General features: G+C 41.9%; 2 protein-coding genes across 2 annotated transcripts; both read left to right on the forward strand.

Moving 5' to 3' along the window:
- Nucleotides 1–275: 275 nt before the first annotated feature.
- LOC139071692 (protein P54-like) lies at nt 276–3,780 on the forward strand. The gene is made up of 2 exons (XM_070554559.1): nt 276–795; nt 876–3,780. Exon 2 carries the CDS (start codon nt 1,917–1,919, stop codon nt 3,774–3,776), a length of 1,860 nt encoding a protein of 619 aa, XP_070410660.1. The 5' UTR covers nt 276–795; nt 876–1,916; the 3' UTR covers nt 3,777–3,780.
- Nucleotides 3,781–4,347: 567 nt separating this feature from the next.
- Nucleotides 4,348–11,493, forward strand: LOC139071693 (uncharacterized). The gene is made up of 2 exons (XM_070554560.1): nt 4,348–6,502; nt 6,583–11,493. Exon 1 carries the CDS (start codon nt 4,348–4,350, stop codon nt 6,136–6,138), a length of 1,791 nt encoding a protein of 596 aa, XP_070410661.1. The 3' UTR covers nt 6,139–6,502; nt 6,583–11,493.
- Nucleotides 11,494–12,896: the final 1,403 nt, after the last annotated feature.

Here is a 12,896-nt window from a genome sequence, read left to right on the forward strand (position 1 = left end):
CACACGTTGTTTGGAGAGTGTTGCACCATCGCCCTTTTCACCAATCGCCTTCAAACTTCTGCTATAGACTCTTAAGACAAAGGGGGAAAAAAATCAACTATCGGATTTTAAATAAGTATAAAGGTGTGGGCGTGGCTAAGCCTCAAACTTTGACCTTTCGCCATTACATTACTTGACTTAACAACTCCCATGTGCATGATCAGATCTATATCAAACTGTGTCTGTGTGATCATTGACCACATCTCAAGACAATGACAATGTGGACAGCTGACATCACCTAAGCCCCGCCCCCTGACTACAGGAAGAAAGTTTTTTTATGGTGAAATGCCCATATTTGTCCCCTCTAATTTAGTCAACACGACACAAAGGTCATGCACTGTCTTCATGATGTTGTAATGACCATTCAGATCTGATAGCTTTTCAGAAAGGGAGGGGCTTTGATGCCATGGCGATTTCTGGCGTGACGCCGTGACCTTACGTTTGACTGTAACTTCCACAAACAACGTCCGATTTGCCCGAGACTGAACATCAAATCACCAGTGTGAATGCTGTGAAAACATCATTGTAAAATGCTTCTTTTTATTTTTGATGAAACCGGAGCTCGTGCTCTTATTTTGAAAGGCACACTTGCCTTTCTCAACAACTTCCGGTTAGCTTAACGTGTGCACTCGTTTTTTTTCTAACGTATGAAAGGAAGCTGATATATGCTGAATACGTTCAGATTAATATAAGAGACTAACAGCAAGCAAAACTTGTTTTCTCCCCTCCCATTCGGAGCTACAAGCAGGCAAAGTGGTTAGTAGACTTTGTAACCTTTATTTGTGATTTATGTGTTATATTTATGTAAACATATTGTTTATTCTGTCGGTTTGTAGTTCTACGGTGGTTTATGGTGCTGCATGATGCTAGCTTTGCTAGTCAATAACGGCACAAATAAAGAACGCCATCTGTAAAAAGAACTGGAGTCCTCGCGTGCTTCGATGGGCGGCATAGTAGAACACTTCACCACGCAAAGGAAAGGTGAAGACTCCATATGAAGAGCGAAGTGTGCCAAACCGTTGAGGACGTCGGGTAGAGGAGCAGTCTGCAGTTGAAGATACATCGTGTCATCTGGTGAACGTTGTGTTGAGAAGATTAAAGAAGCAGTATGGACAAAGCTTTAAAGGTGGACACGTTAAAGTAAACGGGTCAGAAGTAGCAGAAAGATCCAGAACTGCCATGAACTTTTCATCACACATTCCATCGTGTACATCTTAAAGGAGCAGCGAAGCTTCCCTTCCACTTGGCTACACTGCAAGAGCTAAGTAACTTTATAGGCAAATCCACTCATCAAGTAATTTGATTAGCAAAAAATATATATAAATAAATAATAATATTAAGGGTTTATTCTCTAGGTTATGCATATAATTGCATTGTGTTTGCATTAAGATTGTGTGGAGGTTGCTGGTAATTGTATCACAGGAGATTCTTATTTGTGTTTCTGCCAAATGTGCTGTTAACATTTATTTTAAGTTGTTTACATAAGAGTTTAGACACAAGTTAAGCTCAAGTTAACGGCAGAAAATTCTTCAACCTTTATCTGTTTACTGAAATTCATTTTATTCCTTTAGTTTACAACTCTAGTACATTTATAGGCTTAAAAGTACACAGTCAGTATGTCACAAAGGGGTGATATTGAAAATATATGTACTTCACAAGAGAAAGCTGATATTAATGAGCAAGTAGAAGCAACTACAAAGGAAATGCAAGCTCAGGTTGAGTCACATAAGCAAGCTAGTGAGACGGTCACATCAACTGCACTAGACTCACTGTCTCAAACTAAAGATCTCCCACATTCTGCATGCATTAGGAAAAGTGAACGCTAACGAACGCTCACTGAAAAAGGACAAGCTTTAGCAGATGATCGACTGAAGGATATGAAGGCACAGTTCAACAGAGCTTATGAGCGGTGGAAGCACAAAATAAATGGACTGAAAAAGGCCATAAAGTACAATGATAATTCTGAGCTAACGGAGATCGTGAGTAAAATAAATACAACCCAAGTTGAGATAGATAATATTTATCTTAAAATAAGAGATACTGTACATCCAGATCATCCAAATTCAGAAATCCGCAGAATCAACGATACCTGCCAATCGCTCACCAAGGTTGCAAATAAAAAGGCACAGAAGTTTCTCATCAATGATGGTACAGAAGTATCATCCTGGCCCGATGTGGAGTCTGTGTTTGAAGCTACAACATCTAATGTCTCTTTATCTTCAGGAAAGACCAGACATTCAAAGGAGTATTCGTACAGGTCACAAGATGCTAGACAAGCTGCAGCAGAAGCAGCTGCCACAGAGGAAGTCCTAAAAATAATGGAAGCTCAACATGACTGTGAAGAAGAAATCTGGAGACTTGAGCAGGCAGATCAAGTGTTGGCAGCTGAAAAAGAAGCAGAGGAAATTAGGCAGAAAGCTGAAAATGAGGCTGAGAATGCAAGGAAAAGAGCTCAGTTTATTGCAGAAAGTGCAGCTAGAAAGATGAAGGTTGAGGAGAAGAAGAAAGAAGTTGAACGATTAGAGGAACTTAAAAGGCTTAACGCAGCAAAGGCAAGGCTGAAAGTGTATTCTGAAATTGTTCATAGTGACGATGAAGAAGATCATCTGTTGCCACCTCCTCTACCACAAAATCCAGCACTTTCTCAACCTCTTAGCTCACAAGAAAGGCATCCTCAAATCCTTCCAGCAAACCAATCCGTAGCTCAACAACCATACCAGGTTACAGTCACTAAAAGCTTTACTCCTCATTCACCAATCTATACCTCAGTATCTGTGCCACAAGCATCTTCATTTAATAAACCAAATGTGAACTATCAGCCCAATCCCATTCAAACAGGTACATCAAACAACCCAAATGACACAACCAATGAATTGGTTAAAACATTAGCGGAAGCTATCGCTGCAAATCGAATCCCAATTCCTGAACCTGCTGTTTTCACTGGAGACCCCCTGAAGTACACTGATTGGAAACTTTCTTTTTCCACTTTAATTAATCAGAAAAACCTTCCAAACCAAGAAAAACTGTTCTTCTTACGCAAGTATGTTGGCGGTGCAGCAAAAAGAGCTATAGAAGGTCATTTTCTGGTTGGTTCAGAAACAGCTTATAATGCTGCCTGGAATGTGCTCGAAGACAGGTTTGGCAATCCTTTCCTGATTGGCAAGGCATATCGTGATAAAATACATTCATGGCACAAAATTGGCCCAAAGGAAACTGTGGAGCTCCGTGAGTTTGCAGATTTTCTGAGCAGTGTGGAATCAGCCATGCCATATGTACAAGGATTACAAGTTCTGAATGACTGTACGGAAAATCAAAAAATAGCACAAAAACTACCAGACTGGTTGAGCTCACGGTGGAACAGAGCAGTCGTTACTTTCCAGGATGAAATCGGTGCATTTCCTGACTTTAAGTACTTCGTCTCATTCCTCAACAAAGAGGCTCGCATTGCTTGCCACCCTGTTACATCTTGGCAGGCTATGAATCTAAAGGGAGAGAAATCAAGGTCAAGCAAGCAAGACATAAGAGGATCTCCAAAAGATAAAGTTGGTGCTAAGACATTCACTACAAACACAAGTGAAAGGATAGATAAGAAGTGTCTTTACTGCAAAAGGCCACATCACACTCTCCATAAATGTCGCAAGTTCATCGAAAAACCACTTGATGAAAGAGTCAAGTTTGTACGGGAAGAGAAACTCTGTTTTGGTTGCCTTGAGAATGGACATCACTCCAAGGTCTGAAAGTCTAGAAGTACATGTGACACGTGTAAAAAACCTCACCCAACGTGCTTACATCAAAATCGTGAAAAAAGGGAACAGAAGCAAGAAAATAATCCAAAACAAACTCATTCAACTGAAAATGACAAGGATGGGTCTGAACAAGATCAACCGAGGGTAAACAACCAAGACAGACAAGAGTTTTAAACCAAAGCAAACACTTGAGTCAGATGGAGCTACTTCTCTAAGGATTATTCAAGAAAGGGGCGGAACTCTCACTTCACCAATTGTTCCAGTCTATGTGTCCTCATTGACTCAACCAGACAAGGAAATACTAGTGTATGCTCTGCTCGATTCTCAGAGCGACACTACGTTCATCTTGAAGGATGTAGCCGACACACTGGATGCCAAGAAAGATCCAGTAAAGCTCAAGGTGTCAACAATAACATCAAGAACAAAGGTTGTATCCAGTGAAAGGTTGACTGGTCTGGAAGTGAGAGGCTTGAAATCTGAAGTTAAGATCAAGCTTCCAGTAAGCTACACCAGGAAGTATATACTGGCTAACAGAGCTCATATTCCCACAAGTGAAACCGCAATGTCCTGGCCTCACTTAGAACATCTTGCAGAGGAGATGTCGCAAGAATTAGATTGTGAGGTAGGTTTGCTAATTGGTTATAACTGTTCTCAGGCTCTGGCTCCAAGAGAAGTCATCCATGGAAGTGAAAATGAACCCTTTGCACTCAAGTCTGTGCTGGGTTGGAGCATTGTCGGGTATAACAGTACTGTCAATGATTATGAAGATGAAATAGGTGTAAGTCACCATATCATTGCTAAGCAAGTCATACCACTTACAATGCCTTCCTCTGAACTCAAGTCAGAAGTCCACTTTTCTGCTAGAACCCAAGTTAAAGAAGTTATCTCCCCATCAGACATGAAAAAGGTTTTTGAGTCAGACTTCTCTGAAAGAAAGGGTGGAGAAGCTCCAATATCACAAGAAGACTTGCGGTCCCTTGCAATACTGAAAGAAAGTATAAAACAGAAGCAGGATGGACACTACCAGATCAACGCACTAAGCCAAGAGGAAGAAGTCAAAGGGAACAAGTCAACTTGCCTCCAAAGGCTAAGCCCATTCTTGGACAGACTGGGTATCTTGAGGATGGGAGGACGGTTGACCCAAGCTGCACTTCATCCACATGTCAGACACCCAGCCATTCTTCCTAAAGGACATCATGTCTCTCGTCTCATACTCAAGCACTGTCATGAGAAGGTGTGTCATCAAGGTCGTGGAATGACAATCAATGAAGTTCGTGCGAATGGCTTCTGGATCCTTGGGTGTAATGGTGAAGTCTCTTCCTTTATCTTCAAGTGCGTAAAGTGCAGGAAGTTCAGAAGGTCTAACCAAGAACAAAAAATGGCCGATCTTCCCCCTGAGAGAATGGAAAGTACACCTCCGTTCACGTACAGTGGAATGGACTGTTTTGGTCCATTCTACGTCAGAGAAGGAAGGAAAGAGCTAAAGAAATATGGGCTCATATTTACATGTATGTGCTCAAGAGCCATCCACTTAGAAATATTGGATGACCTTTCTTCTGATGCCTTCCTGAATGCATTGCGATGTTTCATTGCAATAAGAGGCAATGTGAGACAACTTCAAAGTGATCAAGGTACCAATTTTGTAGGTGCGAAAAATGAGTTCCAAAACATGATGAAAGGACTACAAGAGGAACGTGTGAAAGAACTTGGATGCAGCTTTGTGATGAATCCTCCTGCTTCCAGTCACAAGGGCGGCGTCTGGGAGAGGCAGATCCGCACTGTAAGGAGTATCCTCACCTCTATCCTCGACCAATCTGCAAGTCGACTTGACAGCTCATCACTGAGGACATACTTATATGAGGTGATGGCTATAGTGAATAGTCGACCTTTGACCACTGTCCATCTCAATGATCCATCAGGCCCGGAACCTCTGACCCCCAATCATATCCTCACAATGAAATCTTCAGTCATCATGCCCCCGCCTGGTGAGTTTGTGAAGGAAGATTTATATCTTCAGAAAAGATGGAGGAGGGTTCAATTTCTATCAAATGAGTTCTGGACCAGGTGGAAAAGGGAGTATTTGCTCAATTTACAACAAAGAAGAAAATGGACTACTGAGAGACGGAATGCTAAAGTAAATGACATTGTCTTGCTGTTGGACGACAACCTGCCAAGAAACCAGTGGAAGTTGGCAAGGATAGTGGAAGTCTTCCCAGCTGCAGACAACAGGGTTAGAAAGGTCAAGCTGTTAGTTAGTAACACATTTTTGGACAACAGAGGCAAGCGCACAACCCAGCCACTTTATTTAGAGAGAGCCATACATAAAACAGTGCTATTACTTGAAGCAGAGTAAAGGGTTATCTTAAGAAGGTGCCTTTGTTTACTGTTGGTAGTTTTTTTTTTGTTGTTTAACAAGTTATTGTATATAGTTTAAATGAATCACTTTGTGTGATTGGTGGGAGTGTGAATGCTGTGAAAACATCATTGTAAAATGCTTCTTTTTATTTTTGATGAAACCGGAGCTCGTGCTCTTATTTTGAAAGGCACACTTGCCTTTCTCAACAACTTCCGGTTAGCTTAACGTGTGCACTCGTTTTTTTTCTAACGTATGAAAGGAAGCTGATATATGCTGAATACGTTCAGATTAATATAAGAGACTAACAGCAAGCAAAACTTGTTTTCTCCCCTCCCATTCGGAGCTACAAGCAGGCAAAGTGGTTAGTAGACTTTGTAACCTTTATTTGTGATTTATGTGTTATATTTATGTAAACATATTGTTTATTCTGTCGGTTTGTAGTTCTACGGTGGTTTATGGTGCTGCATGATGCTAGCTTTGCTAGTCAATAACGGCACAAATAAAGAACGCCATCTGTAAAAAGAACTGGAGTCCTCGCGTGCTTCGATGGGCGGCATAACCAGTGTGGTAAAGTTAGAGTATCTCCTAGTGGTGAGACGTGTAATGGTGGGCTCAGAGGGGATGCTGAGTCAGGGTGAGATGTGGACGAGGAGGCCGTTTCGGTTTCTGGTGTTGGGATGGTTGACTTTCTGTTCTGCCAGACGTGCCCTGGATCCCCCGGCTGCCGGCCAGGACGATGAAGCGCGGAGCTGGGTTTGGAGAGCGCTGGGGATGGAGCGGAGGGGGTGCGGAAGGAGGGCGAGCAGCTTCACTGCGAGGGCCGAACGACGCTGCTTGCAGCTTTAATTATTATTATTATTATTATTATTATCACTCAGTTTGGTGGTCAGTTAAGGTCTGCATTCATGTTGTTTCTCTTCATATTTCTGATTATTTGTGACTTATTTCTGGATCTATTTGCAGCTGCATCCTTTTAGCTTCTCCCTGTTGGTCTCCATCTTTTATTTACAACAAACGTCAGCCGTCTCAAGCTGGTCAGGACATATCAGCTGTTTCATCATAATAAAGGTACAGGTGACACATTCAGCTCGGACTGAGAGACCATCGAAAGGCTCGGGAACCCTTTGCAGGTAATCTGGATTAATTAGCTGATTAGAATGTCTTGTCTGAGATTTTGAATGTGGGGTTTTCATCAACTGTAAGCTTCAATCATCACAATTATAACAAATCAAGGCTGAAGCATCTGGCTTAGCATGGAATGAGTCGATCTCATTTATCAGTTTCACCTTTTATGCAGTTAGTCTGGTCCTGCCACCCTGTTTTTGTAGCTTAGTGAAGCCAACCATCACGAGCTGCGGATGGACTCTCACATTAGCCAGGTGGTTAGATCCGGCTTTTTCAGCTTCGCCGGCTATCAAAGATGAAGTCCATCCTGACTAGACAGTACCTGCACACAGTGATCCATGCGTTTGTGATCTCTCGCATGGATTATGCGAATTCCCTTTTTTATGGATCCACATCTTCCTCGGTTGCGCGCCTACGGCTGGTGCAGAATGCGGCGGCCCGCCTTTTGTCGGACACCAGAAGGAGGGAGCAGATTACTCCTGTTCTAATTCAGCTGCACTGGTTCCTGGTGCGCTACCTCATCCGTTTAAAATTGTACTTCTTCCGGCTCTTGGAGGGTGCAGACGTTTTTTTCCTCCTCTCCTCCATACCTTATCCTCAAGGCCCTTTGTCTGTCTGTGTGTGCTGGGTGCACGGCTGCTTCTGCATTTTTCTGGAAACTGAAATTCACTAAAATGGATCTCGTCAGTTGGTCATTCAACGTGATTGATAACATTTTTTCAACGATGAGAACGGGAGAAGGGGTTCCCGGCTGTCCCTCCGCGACAGACCCAGTTGGACACATCATGGACTCCTGGAAACAGTGGAACTTGATTTGTTTATCTCAGCTGTCTGTGGAGGACTCTGGAGATGTGTGGATATTTGTGGTGTTGGTGTCAGGTTTCCTGCTCATTGGCCTTGGAGGCTACCTGGCTTACCGGAAAATTAACGAACTGTCGAAGGAATATTGGCCTGATCCCGGAGCTCAGAGATGGATTGCACCATGCTGTGAATTCACAGACTCACATAATTGTCTAGATGATTCGTAAGCTTGGGACTTTGGCCGAGATTCATTCTTTGGCACAAAAGATGGATGCCATCAAGGAGAGAGTGGACGAATCAGCACGGATTGGGATAGTTTAATGTCCATTATTGGGATTTTGAGAGGTGAAGCACCAACAAACTGTAAGACAGAGAGGAAATTATCTCTGTCTGGCCCCAAAAAAATTTCTAATCGGAATCTGGCGCCCTTGAGCCAGCAAGGCTATAACGAAAACTCCCCCCTCAGAAGATATGTGGAATGTGCCGTCGCTACTCAACTCTGTCTCCTATCCCAGCCTGGGTGGGACAGCGGGACGGCTGATGAAACGTTCCAGGGTCACTGCAACCCTCCAACCCTCAATGCTCCTCCCCCTGTTCAGACTGAGGTGACATGTACTGCTTATCATGGCTGCAGGAACTGAAGTGGGGATAGTCCCAACCCACCACCCCACCTAGTGGACACTTGTGTTGTGTTGTCTGAAGTCTGTTGCATTTCTGTCTGAGGTGGGGGGTTTTCTTGCGGAGCAAAGCTGCCCTCCCGGTGGAGGGTAACTCTGAAGTGCCTTTTTTTTCCCTCCACCTGAACCAATCCTCATGTAACCCTCTTATCTCTATTAAGGTAGTGTGACCACAGTCACCAATTCTTGTCATGTGTCTTGCCCATGTACGTCTGATCTCAGAATTGTGTGTACTGAAACTCTTATTTCCCTCTGGGATTAATAAAGTGTCTTTGATCTGATTGGTTTGTTGATTGATTGATTGATTGATTGATTGATTGTTAAGTCACTCTATCTTTATGCGCCTCTCTACTTGACTCAGCTGGTTCGGCCTTACGTACCTGGTCGAATTCTTTGATCAGCAGACCACCGCCTGTTACAGGTCCCAAGTGTTCGGGTGAGGATTTGAGGAGAACGAGCGTTCTCAATCTGTGCGCCTCATCTCTGGAACCAACTCCCCCTAGCATTGAGAATGGCCCCCTCTCTCTCTGATTTAAATCACGCCTGAAGGCTCATTTTTATCCCTTGACTTTTATTTCAGCCTAGCTAGCATTTCACGATGTTTTTACAGTAGTTACTGTATTACTTTTATCACTTCTTTCCATGTGTTGATTTTTATGCCTTTTTACTGTGCAGCACTTCGGTTGGCCTCGGCCGTGTAGAAATGTGCTTTATAAATAAAATGGAATGGAGTTGCTGACATAAATTAACTTTTGCACCATATTGTTTTTTGTGTGTGTTTTCTGCACATGGTACTCACTGAAATACTTTAAAAGGTCATTAAACCTCATAGTGTTCTTACACAATACACCCAATAGTTTATTTACTTTTACAACTTTTTTTTTTTTCATTTCAAGTAGTAAGTCAGGTTTAATGAACTGATCAATTTTGGTTAATTTCTTGTGTGCAGTTGAAAAGGAATCCAAAAGTCATGTTTATAGGAACATACGAGAAAAGGAATTGAATAGAATAAACTTTATTGGTCCCACAGTGGGGAAATCCACGTGTTAATGCAGCACACACGTATAGAAGAGGAACAAAAGATTACAGGTGTAATGATTAAATTTACATATTATTTAATGAACCATAAAATGTGAGATTCCATAGGAAATATGAAATCAATCTTATGGATCTTTGGATAATTTCAACCAGAAGATTGGAACTTTTTATGGCAGGGATTATGTAACCAATTCGTATTAACTCAGAGACAACAGAAGAGTGAGTCAAGTTTTAAAAGTTTAAAGATTTATTACTAAACAAATTAAAACTAGACTAACTTTAACACTAAATGTATGGTGTAACTAGGGATGGGTACCGAATTCGGTACTTTTTAAGGTACCGACCGAATTCCATAGTACAGACCGAGCACCGATTCACGTCATTTAAAACGGTGCCTTGTTTCGGTACCCGTCCTTCATAACAAGAACTTGCCTAGACAGCTGCGCATGCGCAAGAGCGTTTTGTCGTTGGTCGATGCGAGCCTGTTGTAAACAGAGCAGTATGGTAGAAAGAACGCAGGCTAAAGCTTGGGTCCACTTCACTAAATGTGATGGGTAACTGGGTGATGATGAAACCAGCGACAACGATCTAAGTGAGACATCCTCATCTTAATCTGCTCCGGTAGGTAAATATAATTAGCTTGATATGTTAGCTTCCATTTCGCTAATGGTGCGTTCGCTTTCTCCTCGGAACTCCGACTTCCAGACTAGAAGAACGCGCTCTAAAGTTTGGCTTCACTTTACTAAATGCGACGGGTGATTGGGTCAAGATGAAACCAGTGACAATGATCTAAGTGTGAGGCATCATCGTTTTAATCTGCTCCAGCAGCTTAATAAACTGTTTAAGATAACGTTAGCTTGGTATGTTAGCTTCCATTGCTACCATTGTTATCAGCTAATGGTGCGTTCGCTTTCTCCTCGGAAATTCTAACTTTCCAGTAGGAAAAATCAAATGAAAGAAGAGGGCAAAATGAATGAAGATACACAGTAAATTTAGTTCACAGTAAAGATGTTTGCTTCAGTTTAATTATCAGTTTATAAAATACAAACAGTTGTATGTTATTTATCGTGATATTTATCAAATATTGTTATATATTGAGAAAAATATATAATTATAAAAGAGAATTAAAATAATAAACACTCAAAAGTATCAAAAATTGGTACTGTTAAGTACCGGTATCGATTCATAGGTACCGGGAATTAGTACCGGATCGATTCAAATGTCAAAGGTACCCATCCCTAGGTGTAACTAAGGTGAAGCAAGACTGAGGATGGTGTATGTGTGAAATCCGGAGAATCGATTAGTTCTGATGGGAGTGAAGGTGATATTTCGCTCTAATCTTGGAGATTTACAACACACACTGAGACGCCATTCTGTTAGTCTACATGCCCTTTGCGGATCCGTTAGATCAGGAATGTCGAGGTCCAGCTTGACCTCCTCTGGCACCGAAGCCGGTAGAAAAGCAGCAGCTGCCGACCACACCAGTCTTGAGATACTTCAGGGTCACAACAGTTTTATTGGCATCTAGCAAGACCCAAGAAGGGTGTCGTGATGGTTCAGCTTTTATTCTGAAAGGAACCGTTGCAGCAGGTGGAACAGCAACAGATTTCATTCAGCTTGTCATTGGTTCTTTCGGCTGAAGAGGAAAGTTACGGATTGGCCACTCCGACAACTTCTCTAGAACGCTTTGAACTGAAGTGAAGATGACGTGGGGCATAGTTTTATAATTTAGATGTTTTGATTTACGGTCGAATCAAAAAAGGACAGATTTACCAAGCACCACCAAAACCACGCCTCGCCTCAGATCTGGAAGGCTCTGATTGGATCAGAAAAAGGAAATGTGTCATGTGACTTAACGTTACGTGGATGAGAATGTCTAGTGGAAATATTTAAATTTATATTACTTATTATAACTACTGATCATAACATTGTCATTTCACAGATTGGTTCATATTTTATTATTGGACTAACACTTTGTTTGATTAGCTTTATTAAAAATAGAGTTCTTCTGATTTATTAAAAGAGAGAGTCCTTTGTCTTCATTCTTCTCTTGAGCTTCGGTGGAACAGCTCCTTCATGACGTTACACAGGGAAACACACAACGCCAGTAGGTAATTCTTTTAACTTTCAGCAATTTAAACATCCATAAAAATAGAAAACTGAGTTTCCATCATAAAGGACACAGACATACAAATGTACATGTTGCACGAGTATTACACATGCTAATATAGCATTTATGTTCGCGTGGAAAGGGATAATACCAGTACCAGTTACACTGTGGAGTTACACACTCTTGCTGCAGTGGGAATGAATGACCTACAGTAGAGTCCTGTTTTGCATGCACAAATGCAATAAACAAACCAAACATTTTTGGGGGGATAAATATTTAGAACCAGTCCTGCAGTGAAGTCGATTACTTTTATATTCAGTCATCAAAGAATTTCCATTGACGATTAAGACTTCAAGACCACCACTAAGGGGGTTATCCATCTGACTTCAACGTTTTATACTTCCAATTATGGTCAAAGAGCTATTTAGGTAAAGACACAGGAAGTGGTCATTTGGATAAGTCATTCCAGAAATGTCTTTATTCCTCCCATGCTGACCTCAAACTGTATAAAAATGAAGGGTAAAAGAAACCAACTGCTGCAAGAACAAAGTTTTTTCATTTAAACAACCAAAGATTTCAGCAGTAAAACAGCAGCACTGATGGGTTTTGTTCTTACACTTTGGTTGCGTTTGGTGGAAATCGTTTTTACAAACAACCACAACTAAGTGTAGAAAGACCAATCACTGACACGAATAGCACACAATGACAGATCTCCAGGCTTTCTCACTCCTTGCACATTAGTTTCCATAAATAGCGGTGTGGTTTGCACTGGGCCGTCGCTCACAGCTTTGATCTCCGTTACATAAGTCAGTCCCGTTTCAACCGGTTTGTGTTCCAGAATCCTGAAACATCACGTGCATTTGCAGAAGTTGGTGTGCAGTTTCTCTCCCTGAACAGCTTTGCTGTCACAAACACTTCCCAAGAGCAGATCTGCACACGTTGTAACGCAGCTGCATCTCTGATAATCTCCTGGTAATGAAGAATGCACCGCGGTATACCGCCAG

Source organism: Nothobranchius furzeri, chromosome 9 (genome assembly GCF_043380555.1).
Source record: "Nothobranchius furzeri strain GRZ-AD chromosome 9, NfurGRZ-RIMD1, whole genome shotgun sequence".
Lineage (NCBI taxonomy): Eukaryota > Metazoa > Chordata > Actinopteri > Cyprinodontiformes > Nothobranchiidae > Nothobranchius > Nothobranchius furzeri.